Below are 27,985 nucleotides of genomic sequence, written 5' to 3' on the forward strand. Positions count from 1 at the left end.
GGACAAAACTGATGACACATCATTTACATACAATAAAAAGAGTGTAGTACTTAACACCAAATCCTGAAGGTTGCCTGATACTGCCTGCTTCAATTGTGACTTTGTGGTGCGAGACATGGCACATTACTGTCGATATGTCAGGTATGAATGGAACCATTGCAATGCACTAGGTGAAAAATGTAGGCTGCTAAGTTTGGCAAGCAAAATGTCAAAGCTGACAGTCTAAGAAGCACATGATAGTTGTCTCTTGTACATCCATGGCAAGCTTCAGGTCATCTGATACTTTTATTAATGCAGAGGTGCTGTGATGTTTATGAAAACCTGCCTGGTATTTGTCTATTAGGCTGTTTATAGTTAGGTAATTTGTTAGCTATGTATTCTAAGGATTTAGATAACACAGAAAGAATGCAAATAGGTTGATAATCAGTAGATGCTGTGGCAATGTCTTTTCTAGGTAGTGGTTGAAGACATCTTTTATAGTGGGCAGTAGTGGGTCAACAATAAGCTTAATCATTTGGATTGTCATGCTATCATGTCCAGAAGATGTTGATCTGATACACATGATGTTTTTTTTATTATATTACAAACAACATGCTTCAGACAGAACTTTTCATGAATACAATCGTTTAAGCCCATAAAGCAATCAAACTTGTAACAAGGTTTGAAAGTACATAGCTACTTTGTAGAATGAGATCAAATAAGGGTTTTATATCTGTAAATGTACTGTGATTATCATATATATTCATTAAAAATTAAAATGTTTTAATTGTGGTACTATGCTTTGAACATTTAGTTGACCTCTGATTAAAATAGAATTACATATTAATGCTGAAGGAACTGAACTGAGTCAGATGCTCACTTAAAACATGATTATTGGAAAATAATTGAAGTCTTGAAGGCATTATCAAAATAAAAAGGGAATAAAAAACAATAATATGCTTTTATACATATAACTCTTTGTCTGACAACACAGAGAGGTGGGCCATTTTCAATTACGAGAAAACATGCTATACAAATGGAAACAGTATTTCATCACTATATGTTTTAAGTTAAGCACACAGAGAAAACATAGATAACAATATGCCAAAAAAGAAAAACCAGAAACGTTACTGAATAGCTACAGAACATCTATTATCATGAAATAACTAATGTTAAAATGCAAATGACAGAGATGAAGAGAGAAAACCAACACCATGTAAAGAAGAAACTTAAAAATGAAATTGTAATGCTAGTAAATCTGAATAAACCAGTGTTATTAATAATGAAATATGAAATGAAATTAGTTCCCTTGCACCAAGGTGATAGGAAAGAAAACAGAAAAATTATAACAGTGATATGGGCAAGGCATACACTACTCGTTCTCTTAAATGTCCTTTAATTTTTATGAGTATATTACCAGATATCCTGTTGCTGGGAATAATATTCTTCCATCAATTGTATGACCCTTGTACCACTCATCTTCATGCTTGTTCAGATCAATCTCATACTTGTCGCACTGTTTATTTAGAAAATCCTACAGGAACATAAAGATATGTCAAATGCATGAATTGCACTTCAGTTTTTAATTATGGTTTTTTTGTGTTACAATCTTACCTTGTCAGAGAAAATTGGTACAAACCACTCTTGATCATGGTTCCATATTGTTAGAGGTGAAATATGTGGTGTTCCAGCAGGGACTGGGTATCCAATGTGAGGGTAGAGTTTTGTAAGACATATTTGTGATCCAGACAAATACAATCTGGAATAGATTTCATAAAATTGTAAAGCAAGTTGTATTGTTGTTTTGGGAAGTGTAGATAAAATAAAAAGTGCTTCCAGTAGTCTAAGCAGTTACTGAAACTTGTTTTGTGATTTGATGAAATAATAAATAGCTCAAAAAAGATTGTGCACCACTATCTGGACTTGTAATTTTGATCAGAAACTTCTTCACCATGCTCTTCTGACCACAGGGAATTACTACATTAAGCCACCCTGTACTGTAGGTGAAGTTAGCATGAATTAAAAATGCAGTTCAGTAGAGAGTCTCCAACTGTAAATAGTCTGTCAACATATCTTAAAGAATCATTTCAAATTTAGACCATAAATGCATTGTCATTTTATGGTAAGATGGGTTGTCAGCATGGAAAGCTGCCTATGGCTGTCCACAATCATCAAAACCAGTTAATAACTGCTACCTGAAAATTATAGTATAGATACACTAAGGAGAAAGTAACAGAATTGTGTGATGCCTTTTTGGAGACAACTGTGAAGGCAGTGTCAAGCTAGACAGTATACATACAGCTTATTAAAAATAATGCATTTTGACATGATTAGCCATCATCAGATTATCTAAAAGTAAAACCTAGGCTAATTAAATAACTACCCTATAAACGTTATAAGGCTTGGTTCCAAGCTGCACCAATCATTTACTTAAAATAGTAAACAACACTCACGTAAAACTGTCAAATAAAGTTAATTTCACTGGCTACCAAAGCTCTGTGTCATTCACATACACATAAAACAATCTAAATGAAAATTCAGCTGTCGGAATAACAAAAAGAAACTGTTGGAACTTCACAGAAAAAAATCAGAAATCAAACCACAGCCACAAAGGAAATGACTGAAAAACTGGTAGGGGAAACCAATGAAGAATTACAAATACCTCTGAACTGTTATAGTGGCAAGTAAATCATAGCATAAACCCACGCATACATCATATTGGCCTGGATGCCAAAGAGCTGGACAGTCTAACCAGCAGTGGCACTAGAATTACTAAATGGCAGATGGCCACATACAGCCGCTCTAATATAACAAAAGCACAACAGATGGTGCTAGTATCTTAAGTTACACACAAGGTTATCATGAAACTGATTAACCTACACTTGATAAGCAGGATTAAATAAGATTAGACAGTGACAGTCTACACAAAAAAAGACTTCGCAAAATAGGTACGCCATTTCACTTGCTTCATTGGCTACAAATCCTAATTTCATGAGAATCCCCTTCGTAGGAAATCTTTCATACAAGTTGGCCAAACTTTTTAAGAAACAGGGTGCGGAAGTTATTTTTGCTTTGGCCAACAGCCTACAGAAGTGCTGTATCCACAATGACCAGCTGTATAAAAATAAATTTGCTGGCTCAAGTGGTACAAGATCAAATGCAGTGAATGTGATTCTTCATATATAGGACAAACGGATAGGATGTTTAAGACTAGAGCGCAAGAGCATTTACTGAATAGAAAAGGGCTCATTAAACACCGCACTTAAACGTTAGTGGCCATCAGCTGCCAATACTAAGCAATCCATTGTGGCTGTGGGTTGATTTCCGAAATTTTTCCATCTAAGTTCCCACAGTTCCTTTTAGTTATTCTGACAAGTGGATGTTCATACAGATGTTTTTATGTGCATGTGGTTGACAAAAGAGCTTTGGTACCTAGTGTAATGCACTTTTTTTGGCAGTTTTATGTGAGTGAGGCTTACAATTTTAATTAAATTATCGGTACAGCTTAGAACCATGCCTTATATTGTTTATAGGTTAGTTATTTAATTAGCCTCCTTTTTCCTTCTAGATAATCTGATGATGCCTAACCACAGTGAAATACATTATTTTTAAATAAAAATAATTTTGCAACTGTGACTTTTTTTATTTTCAATACAGTGGTTGCTGTATAAATCAGTCAACAATACATTGGAGTGAATAGTATACAACTGCCTCCACAATCACTCTGAAAAAATAAATAAATAAGTAGGAGCATGGATGTGGCCAGGTACCAAAGAACATCTCAAGCACGCTGTCTCACAAGTTTACCAGACAGCTAGGACAGTCATGTTTTGGGCTGGTATCATGTACAAGTGTTAGACACCTCTCATCACTACTGAGAGTAATTTTAGTGCTGTGCTGTATCAGAAATAGATACTCAAAGCTATTTTACAGTGCATAATGGGTTTATCTTTCAAGGCAATAGTAAATAAGTACATCGTTTTCACCCCCTGAACATCTTTTTCTAGGAGGAAGTAATCAATCAAACTGAATGTCCTATGGCATCTTCTGGTATGAATCTGATTAAGCAAACTCAGGACAGGTTGAAACTTGGAGTGCTCCACTGCCAGAACACTCCTTACACAATGGACAACCTCAGGAGGGCTACCATCAAAGAGTGGGACACACTTGAGCAGCAACATCTTGACCAATTTGTGGACAGTGTGCCAAAGTTGATAAAAGAATGTTAAAATGCACAGGGTGGAGCAACAGTATATTGACTGTTACACAGCAGTATATTTTGATTTTAGCAATGTGTAAAGATATCCACTTTTGTAAATGTTACCTTTATTTTGGTCATTTTTCTGTTTTTATTTCATAGAAAAATTTGTTTTATGTCCTTTTGAATTCAAGACAATACACACTGACTGTTTTCATGTGATGTTATGATTGTCATTTGATTAGAAAGTTAAAAAATAGTGGCATTAACAGGCATCTGAATAACCAAACATTGCCCATTTCCCAGAAAAATAGCCTTATTTCAGTAGTAACACCTACATTGCATACTGGTGACCAACAGCAAAACAGTAGCACTGCTGAAATGGTGGGCCAATATGAGGGAATGCCAGACAGATTGATCATGCAAAGACTGTGGCCTCTCAACTATGATTCAAATAAAGTCTCCCTCAACATATGAGATGGTATGCTGAGTAGCCCAGAATACAAATGTGAACATTTAAAACTTAATAGAGATGCCTATGGGTCAGATGGGGACACTGGGAGCAGGACTGAGTACAAACAATATAAAAATTAAATGATTTAAGCAGCACATGCCTCTTGCTAGTGTAGTGCAGTACATAAAGGAGTGAGTGGACTGCATAACTGCAACCTGCTACCAGTATGAGCCTTGCACCCAAGGTGGCTACTCATTTTTGGTAGGATGGTTGCACCAGTGCATTGTGAGAATGAAAGTGTATACGGTGGTAGTTCCTGAGAGCAGTCTTCACCCACAGAAAACTAAGGTTGCGGCTGTAACTCACCAAGGTTCAGGAAATTTCCATCAAACATTTATAAATTATATACATAAACCTTCCTCATGAATCAGTGTATCTATTTGTGAAAATCTTATCAAAATCTGTGAGCTTAGCATTCATAATAGGCAGAAAAGTTTAATTTATAACAAAAACAAAGATGCTGTGACTTACCAAACGAGAAAGTGCTGGTAGATAGACACAATAAAACACACACACACAAATTTCAAGCTTTCGCAACCTAAGGTTGCTTCATCAGGAAAGAGGGAAGGAAAAGGAAAGATGGTAGGATGTGGGTTTTAAGGGAGAGGGTAAGGAGTCATTCCAATCCCGGGAGTGGAAAGACTTACATTAGGGGGAAAAAACGACAGGTATACAGTCGCACACACACACACATATCCATCTGCACATATACAGACACAGGCAGATGTATGTAGATTCAAAGAGGTTGGGCAGAGATGTCAGTTGAGATGGAAGTACAGAGGCAAAGATGTTGTTAAATGACAGGTGAGGTACAAGTGGCGGCAACTTGAAATTAGTGGAGGTTGAGGCCTGGTGGGTAACGGGAAGAGAGAATATAATGAATGGCAAGTTTCCATCTCCAGAGTTCTGATAGGTTGGTGTCAGTGGGAAGTATTCAGATAACCTGGACAGTGTAACACTGTGCCAAGATGTGCTAGCCATGCACCTAGGCATGTTTAGCCACAGGGTGATCCTCATTACCAACAAACACTGTCTGCCTGTGTCCGTTCATGTGAATGGACAGTTTGTTGCTGGTCATTCCCACATAGAAGGCTTCACAGTGCATGCATGTCAGTTGGTAAATCACGTGGGTGCTTTCACACGTGGCTCTGCCTTTGATCGTGTACACCTTCCGGGTTACAGGAATGGAGTAGGTGGTGGTGGGAGGGTGCATGGGACAGGTCTTACACCGGGGGCGGGGTTAGGTGGATGGCAGAAAGACACTCGTGCTGGGATGGGGAGGATTTCATGAATGATGAATCTCATTTTGGGGCAGGATTTGAGGAAGTCGTGTCCCTGCTGGAGAGCCACATTCAGAGTCTGATCCAATCCCGGAAAGTATCCTGTCACAAGTGGGGCACTTTTGGGGTTCTTCTGTAGGAAGTTCTGGGTTTGAGGGGATGAGGAAGTGGCTCTAGCTATTTGCTTCTGTACCAGGTCGGGAGGGTAGTTGCGGGATGCAAAAGCTGTTTTCAGGTTATTAGTGTAATGGTTCAGGGATTCAGGATTGGAGCAGATTCATTTTCCACGAAGACCTAAGCTGCAGGGAAGCGACCATTTGATATGGAATGGGTGGCAGCTGTCAAAATGAAGGTACTGCTGCTTGTTGGTGGGTTTGATGTGGACGGATGTGTGAAGCTGGCCATTGGACAGATGGATGTCAATGTTGAGGAAAGTGGCATGAGATTTGGAGTAGGACCATGTGAATCTGATGGAACCAAAGGAGTTGAGGTTGGAGATGAAATTCTCGAGCTGTTCTTCACTGTGAGTCCAGATCATGAAGATGTCATCAATAAATCTGTACCAAACTCTGGGTTGGCAGGCTTGGGTAACCAAGAAGGCTTCGCTTCCTCTAAGCGACCCATAAATCTGACGTGAGCAACAAGGGTAGGTGCAGGGGAAAATGCTGTCCTGCCAGGTATGGTATCTGGAGGATGTGTTGGGGGGTGGGGACAGTGCGAGGGAAATGGGAAAAGGGCAAAGAACAGTAGGTGCACTGCTGACACAGAAAGCTTGTGTAGGTTAGAGTGAGAGCAGGGAGGGAACAGGTAGGTGGAGAGAGCAGTGATTAACGAAGTCTGGTGTTGGAGGGGAAGGAGGGGTGGGGGGGATGAGGTGTTACAGAAATGAAGTGTATATTGTAGGGAGAGTTCCCACCTGTGTTATTCAGAAAAACTGAAGTTGATATGAAGAATCCATGTGGTACAGACTATGAAGCAGTCATGTTGGGCAGTATATTCAGCAACTTGGTGATCCAATTGTCCCTTGGCCACAGTGGCAGTTGTCTTTCATATAGACAGACTGCTTTTTAGTTGTCATGCTCACATAGAAAGCAGCACACTGGCTGCTTTCACAGATAGCTGTTTCTTCGATGAGATAGGAGATGGCTGTGACAGGACTGTAGGTGGTAGTGGGAGGATGTATAAAGCACATCTTGCATCTACATACATCTGTTGCAGGGATATGAGCCATGACACAAGAGGTTGGGAGCGAGTGTGGAGTATGGACGGACAAGTACACTCCTGGATATGGAAAAAAGAACACATTGACACCGATGTGTCAGACCCACCATACTTGCTCCGGACACTGCGAGAGGGCTGTACAAGCAATGATCACACGCACGGCACAGCGGACACACCAGGAACCGTGGTGTTGGCCGTCGAATGGCGCTAGCTGTGCAGCATATGTGCACCGCCACCGTCAGTGTCAGCCAGTTTGCCGTGGCATACGGAGCTCCATCGCAGTCTTTAACACTGGTAGCATGCCGCGACAGCATGGACGTGAACCGTATGTGCAGTTGACGGACTTTGAGCGAGGGCGTATAGTGAGCATGCGGGAGGCCAGGTGGACGTACCGCCGAATTGCTCAACACGTGGGGTGTGAGGTCTCCACAGTACATCGATGTTGTCGCCAGTGGTCGGCGGAAGGTGCACGTGCCCGTCGACCTGGGACCGAACCGCAGCGACGCACGGATGCACGCCCAGCCCGTAGGATCCTACGCAGTGCCGTAGGGGACCGCACCGCCACTTCCCAGCAAATTAGGGACACTGTTGCTCCTGGGGTATCGGCGAGGACCATTCGCAACCATCTCCATGAAGCTGGGCTACAGTCCCGCACACCGTTAGGCCGTCTTCCGCTCACGCCCCAACATCGTGCAGCCCGCCTCCAGTGGTGTCGCGACAGACATGAATGGAGGGACGAATGGAGACGTGTCGTCTTCAGCGATGAGAGTCGCTTCTGCCTTGGTGCCAATGATGGTCGTATGCGTGTTTGGCGCCGTGCAGGTGAGCGCCACAATCAGGACTGCATACGACCGAGGCACACAGGGCCAACACCCGGCATCATGGTGTGGGGAGCGATCTCCTACACTGGCCGTACACCACTGGTGATCGTCGAGGGGACACTGAATAGTGCACGGTACATCCAAACCGTCATCGAACCCATCGTTCTACCATTCCTAGACCGGCAAGGGAACTTGCTGTTCCAACAGGACAATGCACGTCCGTATGTATCCCGTGCCACCCAACGTGCTCTAGAAGGTGTAAGTCAACTACCCTGGCCAGCAAGATCTCCGGATCTGTCCCCCATTGAGCATGTTTGGGACTGGATGAAGCGTCGTCTCACGCGGTCTGCATGTCCAGCACGAACGCTGGTCCAACTGAGGCGCCAGGTGGAAATGGCATGGCAAGCCATTCCTCAGGACTACATACAGCATCTCTACGATCGTCTCCACGGGAGAATAGCAGCCTGCATTGCTGCGAAAGGTGGATATACACTGTACTAGTGCCGACATTGTGCATGCTCTGTTGCCTGTGTCTATGTGCCTGTGGCTCTGTCAGTGTGATCATGTGATGTATCTGACCCCAGGAATGTGTCAATAAAGTTTCCCCTTCCTGGGACAATGAATTCACGGTGTTCTTATTTCAATTTTCAGGAGTGTAGATTCAGTGGACAGCAGAATACTACTGTGGGAGGAATGTGGAGGATAGTGGGGAGGGCATTCCTCATTACAGGGCACTCCTGGATGGTACTGGATCATGAGAGACATGCTCCTCTGTGGTCAGACAATGAGTATGTGGGAGGTAGGAGATGACTAGAGAGACAAGGCATGGGAGATCTGTTTCTGGACAGGGTTGGGGAATGTTTGTGGGGCAGGGTTTGAGGTTAGGAAATTCTGGGAAGTCAATAGGGTGGATTTGGGGGCAGTAGGGATGAACCACAGTTGGATGGACAAGTGAACTGAGTCAGATAGGTTCAGTATTGGTTTGGGATTGAGTCTGATTGGCGGGACTGGTGGGGAAAATGTGTTTCCATTCTAGAGACATGGCAAAGGAGAGAAAGTCTTTAACAAGTCAAGCTTGATTGAATTTGGAAGTGGGGCAAGAGGTAAGGCATTTGGAAAGGACTGATTATTCTGAGAGACTGAGGCTTTTAATTGATAGGTTTCTTATTGTGTTTTGGGTCTCTTGTGTTCTGGATTCCGTAAGGTGGTGGGTGGGGGTTTTGGATGGTTTTTGGATGGTGTGGTACAAGTAGAAGGTTTGTGAGGCAAGGTTTAGCAGCTATGAGGTCCGAGGTTTTATGGAGGCTCTAGTAGATTTAGTAGCCAGTGATAGCCCAACATGGAAGTAGGAAGCGAACAGGTTTGGGAGTTTTTTGAAGTGATGTTGTGCATAGCAATTTGAGGTTGCAGAGCAGGAGAATTTTATGTATGGAGAGAGGTGGATAGCAAGGAAGTTTGGGTCTGTTTTGTATGGTTCTGCAGGACTAGGTTGGACTGATAGAATTTGTACAGATAGTGGTCATTGTGGTAGGGGTAGATGCAGACAGAGATTGATAATTTGACAGTCAGGACATCTAGGGCGATTTCACAAGCTATCACAAGGTAGACAACAATGCATGAACAGTGCGTGGAACTGGGTTCTAGCTGTGGATGGGCAAACATTCCTGTATAGGTGCAGATGGATGGAGCAAGGATCCATAATGGACAATAAAAAATGCATAAAATGTGTGGGAAAATCACAAAAGGAGTGAAATGGATTAAGTAGAGAAAAAAGGTAAAACCTGAGGAAGAAGAGCCTACTGTGAATGACAAAAATGAACTAAAATTGACATGAAAACACAATGAGATCAAACAGAAAAATAAATACAAATATGGTAATAGTGGGATGTGTACTTGTGGAGTGGTGGCAGCAAATATAACTAGATTAAGTGAGGTCAAAGTTTGTGTGTTACAAAGGGGGAAAAGAGAGGGGGCAGGATTATCTTTAGATCCATCCCACAACATCATCTCTGTATGTCTCCTAACTACTGCCACTCCCTGCATTCCTACATTCTACATGCTCTGTGAACTCCATAAACCCAATCAACCAGGACATGCTATTGTGACTGGTTAGTGTGCCCCTGAAGAGAGAATCTCTGCTCTCATGGACCAACACCTTCAGCCTATTACCACTAACCTAACCTGCTATATAAAAGATACCAGCCATTTTCTCCATTGATTCCCCACAGTTACTGTCCCTTTATCACCCAGCACTCTGCTCATGACTGTCAGTGCCACCTTCTTCTGGACTAACATCCCTAATGCCCATGGTCTTGCCACCATAAACACTACCTTTCCCAAATTCCAACAGATTCCAAACCTACAACCTCCATCCTGATCACCGTGATCACCTGTATCTTCATCTACTATTACTTCTCCTTTGAAGGCATCCCCTACAAACAAATCCATATTAAGCAAGATACCCACATGGCACAATCCTATGCCAGCCTGCTCATCAGCCATCTAGGGGAATCCTTACTAACACTCAGAATCCCAAACCCATCACCCAGTTCTGATTTGCTGATGACATCTTTATGATCTGAACCGGCAGTGAGGACACCCTGTACAAAATACCTCTTGATTCTTAACCCCACCTCCATTTGCTTCATTGGGTCCTCTTCAACCCAACACACCACATTCCTTGATCTGGACCTGCACCTCCAGGGTGGCTACAACAGTACCTTCCACCCACATCAAACCTACCAACCATCAACAATACCTCTACTTTGTCAGCTGCTACCCAATCCATACAAAGAAGTCCCTTTCACACAGTCTAGCCATCAGTAGTCATCAAATTTGTTGTGATGAGCATTTGCTCCTAAAATATGCGAAGGGTCTCACTGAGGCCTCCACAGACAGAAATAACTCTGCCAACCTTGTCCAGGAACACATCTCCTTTGCCTTAAATCTCCTGTCACTGACCACTTTCCACATACCCAATGACTGGCAACAAAGGAGCATACCTCTTGTGACTCAGCATCACCCAGGACAGGAGCAACTGAATTACGCTCTCTGCCAGGATTTTGACTAAAGCCCATCATGCCCAGAAATGAGGAATATCCTACCCTCTATTCTCCACATCCACCAACAGCAATATTCTGCTGACCACCAAACTTATGCAGTATTCTTTTTCATCCCTACTCCACACCTGCTTCCAACTCCTTGCTCATGGCCTGTATTCCTGCAATAGACTGAAATACAAGATTTGTCCTACTCATCCTACCATTCCACCTACTCCAGTCCAGTCACAGGCATCTCCTATTTCATCAAAGGCATGGCTACCCATGACAGCGGCCATATGATCTGCAGGCTAAGCTTCAGACAGTGTGCAGCTTTCTATGTGGGAATAACACCTAAGAAGCAGTCTCTCCGTATGAAAGGCCATTACCAAACTGTGGCCAAGGCACCTGTGTCACCCAGTCACTGACTATGGCACCCAATATGGTTTGCTTTCCTTTAATTATTGCTTCACAGTCTGCTGCACCATGTAGATTCTTCTTATGAACAACAGCTTTTCAGAAATGCACATATGGCACTCTCCCTATGACATATCCTACATTCCTGTAATGCCCTTGTCTCAACCTTCGCTAGACCCTGTTCTCCACTTATCTATCCACTTCTCTACTCTCACCCCAGCAGTACATATGCTTCCTATCCCAGAAATGCACTTTTCATTCTTTTCTCCTTCTTTGTTACCCTTCTCTTCCCTCTTTCTTCCCCACCCCTCCACTCAACACCACCACACCTTTCCAACTCCGCACCTGGCAACCATATCCTGTCCACACCAAGCCCCTACATGGTCTCACATACAGGACAGCATCTTCTCTCACCTCTATGCACCTAGCTTATTATTTCACTCCCTGCCCCCCTCCATGCTGCCTCCTTATCCCCATCAATCCCCAACACCCACCACAACAGTTTGTCACTCACATCAGACGCAGTCATTACCCCGCATATGGAGACAGTGCTTACTTGTGTGTGTGTGTGTGTGTGTGTGTGTTTGTGTGTGTGTGCATGTGCATTTTCTACCTCGTCAAAAAGCTTAAACATTTTAGCAGTCTTTTTCACTGTGGCTGTCTGCGACACAATGCTTCCTCTAAGTGGTGAGTAGCGAGCTATCTTTTTCATTTTCTCATTGTTCCATCCTGGACTTTCCACTGTTTGATAATCTAGTAGAAAGTAACACATTTTTGATTTGCCTAGTACTTTCTGATGCTGGCCACATAACTGATTAGACTGGGTTTTGATCACCTGAACAATTCTGAACAGCAAGAAGAAAGAGAAGGAGAAGGAAGACTACAAAAAAAAAAGGAATAAAAGGATGAGGAGAAGCATTAAATAATGTTTTATTGGCAGTTTGGTCTTTAGAAAAGGAACACAAGCTCAAATGGGGCAAGTATGGGAAAGGAAATCAGCATGTTCTAATTAAAGGAGCATTCACTTCAGTCAATTCAGGGAAACAACAGGACACTTAAATCTGGATCGCCACAAAGGATTTGGACACAGATCTACCTAAATCTGAGCCTTAACCATTGTGCCACCTCACTACTTTATATCAAATTTGTGTCTCTGAGACAGATTCAAACATTGTGGTCCTTAAGTGCCAAGCAGTCACTACATGCAACATTTGTACAGTACACCAACAATAACTTACATTTTCTGTTCATCTGCTTTGAGTAATAATTAGAATTCCACTACTAGTAGACACATATAAAAGTATAAATAAACTAGTCTATCTTTCAGAGTTAGAAGCTACTCCCCAGCAATAATGGAAACATACGTGAACTGAAATTCATGAGGTGCAGGAAATGAAAGAGCAAGCATTAAGAAACTAAAAAAACTAACTTTACTCTAAAAAAAAATAACAAAAGTAAAGGCACATTGTGAAACTAATAGGATAACTTTACTCTAAAATGAAAACAAAACAAAATGGTACCTAAAAACAGCTGTCTGTCTGAAAATGAACCTCTCTGTATACTGTTGAAGTGAAAACCTACAGCTGTGTAAAATTCAATACAGTACTGTCCCATCCTATGTATTCTACCATGTTTGGATCCACCTTGTCTTGCTGTCCACAATGTGGTTGAGATATTGCTGCTCAAACCTATGCCACCCTATGTGATGACCGTTCTGAGATACCCAGTATGTGATGAGTGGGCTTGTGACAACTTACTGGTCCCAAGAAAGCTCAAATTAATATGTGTCAGCAGGTACTATAGGCTATCTCATTCTGTTAACTCCAGCCACCTAGAGAGAGCTGTTTACACAGAGGGTGCAGTATGCTGGTGCATGGACGCCTTGAAAGACAGACCCATTGCTGAAATGTGGACTTTAAGGCTGAGCAATATATTAGAAGATCCTGATGACTATAACAGCCCAAAAGAAGAGACAACTGCATACCTGCAATGCACACCAGTAACTTATCACCTCCTAACTAATCTACGATGACCATCAGGCATTAAACATATTATCGACTTATGAATGAAGAAAACCCGATGTCCTTGGTAAAGGTTATATTCCAGGTGCTCCCTTGGCTACTTCTTCATGCACCACAGTGATGGAGGGTTTGCACTATTGTTCATAATGAATGTCTAGGGGCAAATTTAATTATGTAACACTAAAATGCATTGTAAAGAAATACATACTGTAATGCAATAACACATATTAAAAAGAAAGTGGTTTCAGTGAAGTAACTAATACATGAATGAAATCAAATGAATTATCAGTAGACTTACTGGACCATGACTTCTAAAGTCGCATTCCCTACCTCAAGATCTTATGCTGAACATTTACAGTTTCTTGTTTAACTTTACCACCAGTTTACACAATCATAAGTCTTGAACATAAACTTCGATTATTAGTGGGTATTTGGTGTTTCAGTATGCTTAGTCTCTTGAAAAAAATTGGCTGCTGATGTGATACCACTCACCTTCCCAGAACAAGAGAATACTGCAACAAAGAGTTGTCATAACGTGACATTGCACTTGCTATTGTCACAGACCCAGGTAGTCCCCCACGCATTACGCTTTGCAGTATTCCTCGTGGAGCTATTTCTATTACAAATGCATTGTGTGGTACCATAGACAGTGCATCTGCAAATAATACTGGTGACATCATGTTATGTGTTAGGTATTCCGCAGAACATTCTTTAACAGATTTAGAATCCCATTCATTCTTAGGTACACTGGAACAAATCCATTTCTCTGAACATTTTCTTGGTTTGGGTATCACCTGTTCAGATGAAAGACAATTATAACATTGAATTACTAAAAATATGCTAGAATATGTTAAAGATGTCAGTGATCTTACATAACAAAATTAGTTGACAGAAGAACATCCAAGTCTACACTTTATTTGACTCTATTAATAAATAAGACTTATCTCTACAAATAGTCATTTCAGTCTACTTCAATGAAAACAGATGTCACTAGAAGTGATATTGTATTCTGGATCAAACGGTAGTGACATGACAGAATTTTGAATATATAAAAGAAATCATGGACTCATCTTCATGTATAAACAGTGCAAGGCAGACACAGTCTACACAAGTTTAATTCATAACATTCAGAACAATTTATTTTTAATCTGGAACTGAAATATATAAAAACTGTTTTACTGAGTGACAGAAACTGTCAAACACATTTACCACATTCTGAAAACTTGTGGCAACCTTTGATAGTGAGATCCATAACATGTTAAATGAAAGTTACAAAATTATTCAAACAACAGGAAGTAGTCACCACTGCAGACAAAACTGAAATATTTAGTAGCAGAGGACTTGTGGTCAGATATTTTCTGTTGGTGAATGAAAATAATCATATGTATTAGATGAGACTATCTGTGTAAAATTCATAAGAACACAATACAGATTTATTTCTTTGGTTGGTGAATCAAGTAATTGTTGTAGCCTCTTACCTTTCTCATATTCTGCAAGAGTATATTCTCAGCAGACTTTATGTATCTGCTATGAAATGCAATTCCACCTGCTTCAATCTCTTTCACAATCACATCCTGTCTGCTGAGCTGCTTCTTCAACATTGCAATTTCTGAGCTTGGGCCTGATAATGCAATATGACTAGAGCTATTGTAGCATGCAATATCAACACAGGGAGGGATGATATCTTTTGCTTGCTCTTCAGAAATTCCTGTTAAATAAAGTTGCATCAGTTATTGTAACGCGCAACAATAAGAAAAAAATAATTATCAATTTTTGCAGTACATAAAATGCATGGGACACATGCTGAAAATCATCTCTGATACATTACTAGTGTGTAACTTAATGAGACGCATTACTAGCATGTAGTTTAATGAGACAGGGAGGGAATGTCTGGTGCAAACTGAGATACGCCATTTCAAAATTTTTATAGGAGTATGTCAGGAAGTTTCCACTTTCCTCTATGAACACATTCCAAATATAATCGTGATTCTTTCAGTCATAAGTGGGCTGCAAGGTTCTGTTGGCAAAGTGTTACTCACTTGATCACTCACAATATATGTTTTCTGAATAAAAATATACATAATTAAAGCACATGTATATAAATAGATTTCAATTAAGTTATGGAGATCATGAAATAGCCAGATGTATATTTTATAACAAACTTCCACATAATATAAAGAACTTAAAAAAAAATTGCCTACTTTTAAATGAAAACAAACATGTCATCTGATCTCAGCCTGCTGTTATAGTGTAAGGAATTCGTTAGATGCAAGAATACAAGTGGCTGTATAGTTTCAATGTTCATAAAGGCATGGCCCAGATGGAAATAGTTCAGTTCCATTCTTTTATGTCATGTGGTTGTCAGCCAAGAATGCATCCCCCTCAAATTAATTTCTGATTGTCTGGAAGTTTAGTAATGAGAATTCATAACTTTGTTCTTTAATGAATGGCACATTCTCCAAAAATATCTCGTGTTTAATTAAGGCGTGCTTTATGGAATTGGAATATGATGAAACTATGCCCTCTGGTGAATATGACAGTAGTCTTACAATAACTTGGATGATTGTATCAAGGAGTGTATAATCTCTAAAGTTTGTCAGTTTCTAATTTATCTCTAAATTTTGCAGTGGACTTCGCTTTGAAGAAATTGTATTATGTACTAGTTGGAAAGAGTGAAGTATCTATGAAAAGATTTGTGCAATTCTTTACCTATGACCCAAAAAAAATCGATAAGTAAGAATTAATTTTGTGTATAGTTTATTTAAATTTTGGGTTCTTTATTTCTTAGTTTTGAAGCTAGATGAAAAGTTCTCTTCATTCAGAATGTCAAGCAGAAAGTAAATGCTGGCATCTTGACCATAAGAATATTCTTCAGAACTCTGACATTGAAATCCAAAATTTTGTTTACTTTGAAACATTCATAGTACTACATACTATAGTATTGTGGTGGCCATAGACTGCCAGTAACTGCCACCTCCAAAGTGCAGAGTGAACAGTCTTTGCGACTCGTTGATCTTTGGAGTGGTCTTGGTAACTCGCTGATGATGTTGGTGTTGTGATTTTCTGTATTGTTTTCCTTATGTTTTGTGTAATTATATGAATTTTAATAAAAGTGCCTGATCATAATAAGTTGGAGTTTCCTGTGTGCAGTCAGTTGCTATAGCCAGAAAACCCACAATGGTGACCCCGAGTAGTGAAAATACATTGCATTTGCTTGCTGTGTATCACCAGTTTTGTACCAATAGACAATGTCACAATCTCCAGTTTTTCCAGAACTGCAGGATGCTGTGACAACAGAATGGACCTTTGACTGTGAAGTGCAACAATTTACCCCGTGTGCTATTAATGCACTGGGAATGTTCATGTCTCCAGTGTTTGCTTCGACTGGCCAGACGACCTTATCCTCCACCAGCACACCACACTGGGCACCGAACACATCGGTGTGGATGCCTTCTATGGCATTCTACACTTGACAGGATGCTCCTCCAGCAAAAGATTCCAGAAAACTGCTGACTGAGTTTCTACCGCGCCCCAACATGGAAAATTCAGCTGTCCAGTTTCGGGGCCTACACACATGGCCGCCCCTCCTCAGAGCGGTCTGTTGTTTAATGTGTCCCCCTCTGCACCAGTCGAAGGGTCACTCATGCCAACAGCCCCATGCATACCTCGGGCAATGTGCCTGCCATGGTTCTCCCCTGTCACTCAGTGCTCAATTACGATTTCATGCCTCTTCTCAAGATTTTGTCTGCATCGGCCATTGATCCTTCCATGCCTGGCACACCATGCTCATTTTGTGGCCGTACAGATTTCGTGCCTACAAGGACTGGACATCACATATCGCCTGCACAGCTACCGGACATTCAATGCACCACATCGCCCATCACTGAGGCATAGTTCGCATCAGTGAACACTGTGCAGAATCCCCATATGATTCGTGCCTTTCCTACATCCCAGCAAGTACTGGCCCCTGGTCGTTTTCCTAAGCCGCTGCCATTACAATCGGACAACAGCACTCATTTTGTATGTTTAGTGAACCACCTGCCACACCACCCTGATCTCATCAGTGGCTTGCTGCTGAACCCATCCAAGAGCAACAAATATGCTTCTGCACATGTACTACTTGTCAAATGCCTTTCTCATCTGCCAGAAAGAGAATCGCCAGCCTCTCCATGCTCCAACTGGAATAGCCCCTGCCCACCCTGCCTTCCCCTCGCCTGATGCTTCAGCTGGCGGGATGAATACAGTTGACTCTTGCATATGCTGAATCCACTCCACTTCCAGGGATGCCACTTACAATTGCTGCCCGCCCTGTGCATTCCCAAATGCCGCACGTGGGCTGCAGTAGATGCCACGATTCGCAGATACATGGAAGGGCGCCCACAGACATTGCATTCTGTCAGACCGCCGCCTCAGGAGAACATCTGTATGCCTTGGATTTAGGTTAGGGCCAGCATTTTCTCATTGACATAACAGCAGACGTTAGTGTCATACCTCCCTCATTTACTGTAAAGGACACAACACCAGCCATGGAAAATAAATCTCAACTTCGTGTTGACGGTTTTGCCGAGTTACCTATTGAACTCATACCTGGGAAACGGTTCAATTGGTCCTACATGGCTGACATAGAAGACCTAGTATTAGCCATTCCTTTTTCACTTCAGATTGTCTCCACACCTGCAGTCAAATGCATTATTACACCATGCTTTGTCTACTCATATTGTTTGTTTAGTCACCTCCTCGGCTCCCCCTCCCCATCTGCTTCCCAATGATTTTGACATGGCTGTCATCGAGTGCTGTTCACTGGTGGACAGCCTTGCAACTTCTATCACCCAGCTTCAGTCCGAGCACTCTGCAGTTGACAATCTCCACGCTCGCAACGCCAAACTGTTCTGCACCATATCATTGGCTACCCAAGCCCTCACTGAGGCACGATGATTGTACAATGCCTGTCAATGCTGCATTGCGTGGAAATTTGACCCCCCCCCCCCCCCCCCCCCCCCCCCGCAACACCAGAGACGTACCTTGTTGAACTTTGAACTTTGTCACCGCCAACGTGGACATCTTCCCCGGCACATGAGGTTAGTGGCTCTTGTGTGCTAACGATTCCCATTTGCAATGGCCTCCAAGCAAGTTCGCCAGCCCAGCTGAACGCTATCATGAATGGAATGACACACAAAATTGTCACAACAGATGGGCCACCAGTGGGTCATAAAGTGCGCCGACTGATGCCACATAAAGTATGCCTTGCTAAGCCTGCAGTGGAGGAACATCTGCAGGCAGGTATTGTTCATCCGTTGGAGAGTAACCGGTATTCGCCCATACATTTAGTTCCCAAAAAGGATGGCACAGTGCACCTCTGTGGCAGGTATCACAGCCTCAGTGTGTGGACTGTATTAGACAATTATCCAGTATGTCATATACAACACTTCGCACAGGTACTTAGCAGGGCACATATCTTCAGTGTCTTGGACTGCTGCAAGGCGTATTTACAGATACCCATGGAACAGAGAGACATACCAAAGACAGCGCTGATCACACCTTTCAGCCTCTACGAATTTTGTTACATGTCTTATGGTCTCAAAAACGTGGCAAAAACTTGGCAATGTTTTATAGACTCACTTCTGTTTAACTGCACTTAATGCATATCTCGATGACATACTCATTTTTTTCCTCCTCTCACAGAGATCATGAACTCCATCTGGCCATGATACAAGACTTATTGACATGTAACGGAGTCGTGATCAATAACAACAAGTCACAACTTTTATGCACCACTGTCACTTTTCTGGGATACACTGTCTCCTCCGCAAGTATATGCCCTCCTCAGGAACAAGTTCACTGCATTTGCGATCTACCTCTCCCAGTGTCATTTGTGAATTACACCAGTTGTTATGAACTATCAATTTCTACTGTTGTAACCTGCTGATGATGGCAGCAATTCAAGCCCTTCTGACTGATGCACTAGCCAGGAGACAAACCTTGGGCAATTGCCAGGTACAGTGGTCTGACAACATGGTGAGAGCTTCTGAAGACCTAATATCAGTGATAGCATGTGGCATCACTCTCACCCACCATTTGCCAAACGCCTGCATCTCTATTATAGAGGATGCAAGCAATTTTACATTCAGTGCATTCCTCCAACAGTACGTCAGTGACACGAGTCAGCCACTTCATTTTTTTCCCCAAAAAGCTATGTATGGCTGAACATAAATGGTCAGCTTTTGACAGAGAACTGATTGTGGTTTATGAAGCTGTAAAATATTTCTGCACAGACATCGAAGGAAGGAACATCACAATTTTCACAGATAATCTACCCCTAGCAGAGGCTATCCCTAACTCCCCTGTTGACCTTCCCTCACGTAGGTTTAAGCAGATGGACCCAATTTGCCAATACACAAGAGACATCCATTACATCCGAGGTTTAGAAAATGTGTTGGCTTTCTACCTATACGTACCAATGCAATTTTGACCCCATTAATTTTGACAAATTGGCCCACTTACAGGACTATGATACTAAATTGCACAACCTCCAACAGGACCGAGATACTTCCCTCCAGGTCATTTCCTGCAACCAACCAGGCTCAGTCAGGCCACTGTGGGCGATATGTCCATGGGCACTACCTGGCCTATTGTGCCCCCTGCACTGCATCACCAAGTATTCACTGCATTACATAACCTTTCACATCCTGGAGCTAAGGTTACTACACGCCTTGTTACAGGATGCTTTGTGTGGCTGGGTGTGAAGAGGAATTGTTGTACTTGGGCTCATGTCTGACAGTTTCAGGTACATCCTGTCTGTCATAGACTGCATTACACATTGGGTGGTGGCAATACCCCTGCAGAACATTACAGTGGATTCTGTAGCACGTGCATTTGTATCCTCCTGGATAGCTCAATTTGGCTGTCCTTCTTCCATCCAGGGAAGGCAGTTTGAATCCCTCCTGTTTAACAAACTCTGCCTGCTCTACAGGGTGGATAAGTTCCGCACTAAGCTTACCACCCACAAGCAATGGACTGGTCGAGAAGTGGCACAGGACTCTGAAAGCGACGCTCATGTGCCACGGTGCTGAGTGGTCCGAGACCCTTCTCTGGGTTATGTTAGAAATATGCATGGCTTACAAGACAGACCTTCAGGCTTCACTTTCAGAGCTCCTGTATGGCGAGACCCTAATTTTCCCCACAGAGTTCGTCAACAATTAAGCAATTCTTGACATATCCGACTTCCTCACTCTATCTGAGCATGTCTGGATCCGCATACCTGCAATCTGCATGCCCCCTCCATGACCACACACCTGTCCTCAGGTCTTTCTGCACTCCGAGCTGGACTCTTGCGAGTTCGTTATGTTACGGGATGACACAGTCAAACCGGCGTTACAGCTGCCTTACTCTGGCCAGCATTGAGTAACGGCTTGCACAGACAATGCTATGGACATTATCATCAATGGCTGTCAGCAGACAGTTTCCATTCAATGAGTGAAACCACCCTGGATGATTGAGGAATCTGTACCATACTCTCTCGAGTTGAGTGTTCCTCTGTCATGTGACAACTCCGATCTCATACAGAACGTCCACTCCTCTGTGCCCCACCATGATCATATGTTCACCGAGCCTACACCTGTGGGTAGCTCAGTTGTTGCATATGAGGATACTCTACCCTCATTTCAGTCAGGCCCAAACACATGTTATGTGTGGCATTACCCCGTCGCAAGTATTGGCACCCAGTAATGTCCCCACAGAGTGTTTTAGTGTTTCTCCTGAACTACGTTATCCCCCTCCCCCCCCACCTCCCCCCGTACCCCCTATATCCACTGTCGACAAAATTTGCATCTCAACCAAGCCTCTGGGTGCCCACGTGAGGAGCTTTCCTTGCAGCTCCACGAGGGAACCATCTTCATCCTCTGCATAGGGGTCGCTTCACGTGAGTCCACACACGTCACATATCACCATTCTGTGCACAGTCCCTATCCTAAATGGGGTGGACATGGCTGGCATAGCTGCAACATTCAGCACCAATGGGATACTCAAGATTCGCATTCCCCTCTCTGCCTGTACTTCAATGCTGACATCCTCCGTGCCAGTCCAGTTCACGGATGCTGGTCAACCAGTCCATCCCCCCCACTGGATGGTGGACTGTACCAACACTAGTCCACCCTGCTAGTTCACCTCTATCAACGAGCAAGCATTCCACAACACCACTGCACAGAAAGACACCCACATACTTCCCCCAGCTCTCCGCTCTCCCGGAAGGGGGGGGAGGGGGGGGGGGGGTTGGATCGGTGGCTCTGTGGCGCTAATTGGCTGCCAATAACTGCAAACTGCCACCTGTGAAGTGCAGAGTAAATGATCTTTGGGACTCGTTGCTCTTTGGTGTGGTCTTGGTGACTCAGGTGATGATGTTCATGTGTTGACTTTCTGTATTGTTTTCCTTGTGGTTTGTGTAATTATACAAACCTTAATAAAAGTGCCTTATCATAATAAGTTGGAGTTTTCCGTGTGCGGTCAGTCGCTATAGCCAGAAAACCCACAGAGTCATATTCTGAAGCAACTCTGTGCATTCACAAATAACATTCTTAGCCAAGAAAAGGTCAGTTGGAATTATCTCTGGTGACAGTTTACAAATTTCATATAATCTTTCATTCTCACAAACTCTGTTATCATTGTACCTATTACACTGATACAAAAATTTGTGGTGTACCATCAAGAACTTTGCAGCCTTCATGTTGTATGGTAAGTTATGATACATGGTATGTTATAGAAAAAAATCCATCATTTTATTGTAGTAATATTTGTTTACTGAAAAACTACGAAGTATTCATTTGTCTCCTCCTTTTTTTGCATGCACATCACAGAAATTTGGTGAGCGCAAACAGCTGGTCTTCATGTAGCAAAGGACTATCACATGGCCAAATTCACTAGCCACCTGGTGAATGACCATCAACCACAAGAAGAATGTCATTGTACCACATCTCCTGCAGTGATTATGATAGTGTAATGAAAATAAATGCATGTTATATGACTTTATTGAATGAAATTAATGTTTTAAACAGTCTCTTTATGGCCACAATCAAACCAAATTCTATTTTATTGCAGTTTTTAACATCCATTACAGGAATCAAGAATCTCAACCACTTTTACCTGTTCTCAATATTGATACTGGAAAGATATTAGTCCTAGAGATTCCAAGATTTTCAAGAATGTTTTACATAATTTCAAAAATATAAATGTGACGTAAAGCCATGGAGGAGAGAGGTGACCAGTATTATAATAATCAATAGTACTCCATTTAGACTGACTGGATCACAAAGGCAAAAGTCAAACATCAGGCAAGGAATGACTTTATTGCTCGTATGATACAATGTGCAATATTTCCTTCGTCAGATATCCAGGAATCATTACAGCAAGTAGATACGGCATTTAAAACTATATATGAAACAAACATTTGCAGACTAGTCTGCTCCAGCAGTTGAGGTTTTTTACTTAATATCTCATTTCACAACTGTAAATAAGTACTCGCTTAATAAACTGACAATAACTCCATTATACACACATAAAAAAAAAGTTTTGTGTCACCTCAGTTCCGAGAGTTCCGGAACCTGCACATAAAATTGGAAGAGAGATCAACATAAACATCATTTCCGCCCTTCTTATTGCTCATGAAAACCACACATTGCATGTTGTACCACCACACAGCGACACCTTCAGAGGTGGTGGTCCAAATTGCAGTGCACACCGGTATCTCTAATACCCAGTAGCACATCCTCTTGCATTGATGCATGCCTGTATTCATCATGGCATACTATCCAAAAGCTCATCAAGGCACTGTAGGTCTACATTATCCATAAACAGCCCTTTTCAATCTATCCCAGGCATGTTCGATAGGGTTCATGTCTGGAGAACATGCTGGCCACTCTAGTTGAGTGATGTCGTTATCCTGAAGGAAATCATTCACAAGATGTGCATGATGAGGGTACGAATTGTCATCCATGCAGATGAATGTCTCACCAATATGGTACCGATATGGTTGCACTATCGGTTGGAGGACGGCATTCATGTATCGTACAGCTGTTACAGCACTTTCCATGAAACACACACACACGCACATGACTACCACAGTCTCTGGCAGCTGAAGCTACAGTTCTTCATTGGTTGAGGTGGAAATAGGTCCATAGACGCAAACGATTTGAAGAATAGTCTCACCATTAATCTCAGTGATCATGTAATTCACTCTATCTGAAGTGGACATGGTCTTGGTAATAAGGTGTCCCCTCCTGTTATGAATTAGTGGAGCTGTGTCAGCAATACACAAATTAGTGTCCAAATTACTCTGTAATAGGAAGCATTCAGACTTAAGGACAGTAGTTGCTTCACCTAGGAGCCTCATTTGATTCACAGTATCTCCCATTTGACATTCTGCAGTTCACGCTCCTAACAGCTGAGATGTTCTTCCTTTGTGGTTGTTTTGTTGTTTAATTTGATTAGCTGATTTTTTTTTTACTACACCCCCCCCCCCCTCCAGAATCCATAGGGCTTACTGATGTTTCAGTGTGAGATGCTGAGCCTCTGGTTCTACTTGCCTGGGTGAGATTCCTATGAAATTAAGACATTTTTGTTCTGGGAAAGTTTGGACCATATCTTCTCCTGCATTATGGGTTGATAAGAGGTGGAGCATTTTATAAGAATTAAGAGAGATTTGGATGAATAAGAGTTTATACATATTCCCCTCAGGAGATGCAGGTGAGGAAGAACAAGTACTCATATAGGGCAGGATTCCTACCAGAGCATGAAAGGGAACTACCTACTACCACAGCTATCACATTACATGTTAATGATGCTCATCAGAATATTGTTAGCTGCGCGGTCTGAGGCGGCTTGCCATGGTTAGCGCAGCTCCCGCCGTCGGAGGTTCGTGTCTGCCCTCGGGCATGGGTGTGAGTGTTGTCCTTAGTGTAAGTTAGTTTAATTTAGATTAAGTAGTGTGTAAGCCTAGGGACCGATGACCTCAGTAGTTTGGTCCCATAGGAAGTTACCACAAATTTCCAATTTTTCCAGAATATTGTAGTAGCCGACAGGCATCTTTGTATGAAACAATAAGGAACTAAATTAATGCCACTCTGCTCTGACTGAGGTGCTGCACAGAAAATCAGCATCATACTCAGCTGCTATTCTAAGCATTCTGAGCAGATGATTTTTGTCATGTTCTTGGTATTTATAGTCTGAATGGCAGTTTTGCTTTAGAATGACTTACTCTGCACAATACTGGCAGCATTCTGTGTTCTTTGTTCCACTTTATAGTGACAAATTCTTCTCCTTTCATATTAGCTGGACTGACTTTCTCCACTTCTATTTGAGCCTGCATTTTTCATCATGGTGTATGGTTTCCACAGACATTAACTTTTTTTTATTTGGAACTTTTATGTTTTTCATAGCTTATGGTGTCTCTCTGTGGATGTTCACATTTTCAATCAACACCATGACAGTATCTATTCATTTGTGTTTTTATATTTTTGGGATAGTGCCAATAATAGCATTCTCAAAAAAATTTTTTTCAAAGTCTATAGTGATCAAAAGACATGTGGCCTAATCACAATGTATACAGTATAACCAATGGGAAGCTCTAAAAATATGAATCCCACCTGGTGACTGAGCTATTTAGGTTTCAGTACACTTAAACATAAAAATACAAATAGCTGTGACAGTTATTGATTTATTATGTTTATTTTGCAGGAGGTGCATCTAAGTATTATTACCAACTACGCTCTAGTCCTAAACCTAATTAATGAAATGTGAATAAGACTCACTGGTGTATACTTGGGGTATTCTGGACCTCAACAGGTATGTCATTAAGGCACTAGCTGTAGTCACTTGCTATCCTGCTCTAGGAACTCACTGGCATGTATTTTTCCTGCTAGTAATATAACTGAATCTTGGTAACAACACGTAATATTTTGCCAACTGTATGACAGATGAATTACTTCCTGACTAGCACAGAACTGTCCTGCCAAATCCACTTAATTTTTTGTGACTTTCCATTGAATAACAGGGATAATTTTCATTTAATGTGTCAAGTGATGTTATCAATTTATGGTTTGGATGTCAGAAAAGTCACACCATGTGAAAATTGCAACTAATCTTGTCTTTTACATTCTGATTTACCTGTACTGGCCACCACTGGAATAATAAGGGAGACACGCATGTTGCTTTCCTTCACTATCTCTGAGGTACAGTGGTCACCCGTAAAATGAAGGCTGCTATGGCTCATGGTTCCAGTCTCACTGAAGGTCAGCTTGTTAGCCTTTCTGTGACAAAGCTACAAGCTGCCAGATCGAAAATCAATAAGGAAATCTTTAGGAGTACTTCTCCACCAAATGTTGTTTTGCTACTGCCAGAGCCCCACAGTGTAAAGGCCAAAGAGTTATGATACTGCACAAATGATAATGTCTCTTTCCAATTCTACTGACATAATTTTTGCCAACTGCGAATACGTATTTATTTATAAAATGCCACATTTCCATTCTACTTGTCTGTGACAGTTACAGCAAGTAATCATAGAATGTTTTGAAGTCCAAAGTGAGTAACATCTTAATAATTGCTGCTAATATAGTCTCACTCATGCTATAGAGACTTCATGTTTTATTGAAATAAGCTTTCATTGTACGGTTATCAAGGTAAATTGCATTGCATGCGTATTAGTACAGTGTGCTTTTAACAGTATTTTCCATTGGTTTATTGAACACAACAGTAATATCAGAGAAAAATTAATTTATCAACAACACAGTGTTTCCCTGTGGGAATTGATAATATTCTGGGATATGAGAAGGAATGGTCATCTGAAGCATAAAAGTTTAGTAAACATGGAATGGTCATCTGAAGCAGAAAAATTTTGTAAACATGGGCTCTAAAATGTGTACCTTAAGAGTTATGAGCAATTCTTCACCTTCAATACTTTAATTTAATCTATTCTACTGCAAGTTCTTTGTCTTCCATATTCTGGTATTTGATAATATCGACCAAAAAATGAAAGAAATATTCCATAAGTATTGGCTCTAAAGTGCATACCTTAAGAGCTATGATCACTTGTTCACCTTCACTATATCTCATTCTGTATTTAGGTTAAAACCAACAGTTGAGATTGCAATAATATTTGTTTATTTACCCTCTTTGGCTTATGTTAAAGCCATCTACAGAAATTTTGGCCCCCTATGGTTGGTGCGAAGGGCTCCCCGGTTTTCTTATGATACCACAATCATACGCAGAACAGTGTATTATTGTGGTATCATGAGAAAACTGAGGAACCACCAGCATCAGGACAGTGCACAAATTTGGTATCACGAGACAACTGAGGAGCCACCAGCACCAGCCATAGGGGGTCAGAAATTCTGAAGATGGCTTTAACATAAGCCGAAACTGGTAAATAAACAAATATTATTGCAATCTTGACTGTTGGTTTCAACCTAAATATAGCACCAGGTCACTGTACGCCATCAACAATGTTGTCTAAATTTATATCTTGTACTGAACAAGTGCTCACAGCACATAATGTATGCATTTGAGAACTCATATTTATTAGACTTTTTTGTTCATGTGAATGTCTCTGTCACTTTGCTGAATACTGACCATTTCTCCTGGGACACCATGTATGTTCCTCCACATTATCAATCCGAGAATGGTTAGGTAGTTTACTGATTCAATGCCTGTGGAAACCTACTAATTCTGAGTTACAGATCAAAAGAATAAGTGCATGAGGGATGAGATCCTGAGTAAACATCTGGACAGTTTTGCTTGGAAAACGGCAGAGTTGTTATTGTGTAGTAGTAACACATGAAGCAGTTTTTTGCTCATTTTTCTTTAGACTATAACCAAAATGTGTCTAAGTTGTTAGCAACAAATACCACCTCTAATGGACACTCCCCTGGGATGGAAGTTGTAGGACACAACAGCCTTTTTGGTCATCACATGAAAAATACTATATTCACACAGCACTTTGCTTGAGTATATGTCTTTTGTTAGGGCTCACCTACTACTCTCTTCTTAAGAAATCAATATACAAGTATGATAACTTTTCACCAGCAATAATAATTCACGGGAATGCTCAGTGAGTAGACTGATGATGTTCAAGCAAATATGCAGTAATACTCATCCCTGTAGTTTTTGTTGCTTTGAATTAAAGCATACAGTACTCACAAACTCAACTTCAGAACTTTACTTATGGAGTGAAAATCTCACACAGTGGTTGAATTGCCACAATTCTTCACAAGTGTCAGTTATTGGAACCTTCTGGATGTTGTCAATCAAAGGAAATCCTCTTCTGATGTAACCTGTCCAAAAAGGACTTGCTCCACAGACTATAGAAAGAATCTGAGCAGCAATCACTGCTTCCACATCTCTAATAAGCCCAAAGTGAACAATAAGTCACAAATTTATACTTTTTTCCACTTGTAACTCTATTTTAAAACTCTTATGTAACATTCATATGTTTCAATAATGCAAAATCCAATA

At 41.6% G+C, this 27,985-nt stretch overlaps 1 protein-coding gene across 1 annotated transcript in view; it reads right to left on the reverse strand.

Annotated features, from left to right (window-relative positions):
• LOC126176477 (fatty acid synthase-like) overlaps nucleotides 1-15,090 on the reverse strand; it is a 41,914-nt gene extending 26,824 nt beyond the window's left edge. The window contains exons 1-4 of the mRNA XM_049923631.1: nucleotides 14,968-15,090; nucleotides 13,982-14,283; nucleotides 1,594-1,738; nucleotides 1,397-1,513 (exon numbers count right to left, since the gene is read on the reverse strand). Of these exons, the coding sequence (XP_049779588.1) occupies nucleotides 1,397-1,513; nucleotides 1,594-1,738; nucleotides 13,982-14,283; nucleotides 14,968-15,090 (687 nt within the window). The remainder of the gene's footprint in view (nucleotides 1-1,396; nucleotides 1,514-1,593; nucleotides 1,739-13,981; nucleotides 14,284-14,967) is intronic.
• Between the last annotated feature and the right edge of the window lie 12,895 nt (nucleotides 15,091-27,985).

This window comes from Schistocerca cancellata, chromosome 3 (genome assembly GCF_023864275.1).
Source record: "Schistocerca cancellata isolate TAMUIC-IGC-003103 chromosome 3, iqSchCanc2.1, whole genome shotgun sequence".
NCBI classification, from domain to species: domain Eukaryota; kingdom Metazoa; phylum Arthropoda; class Insecta; order Orthoptera; family Acrididae; genus Schistocerca; species Schistocerca cancellata.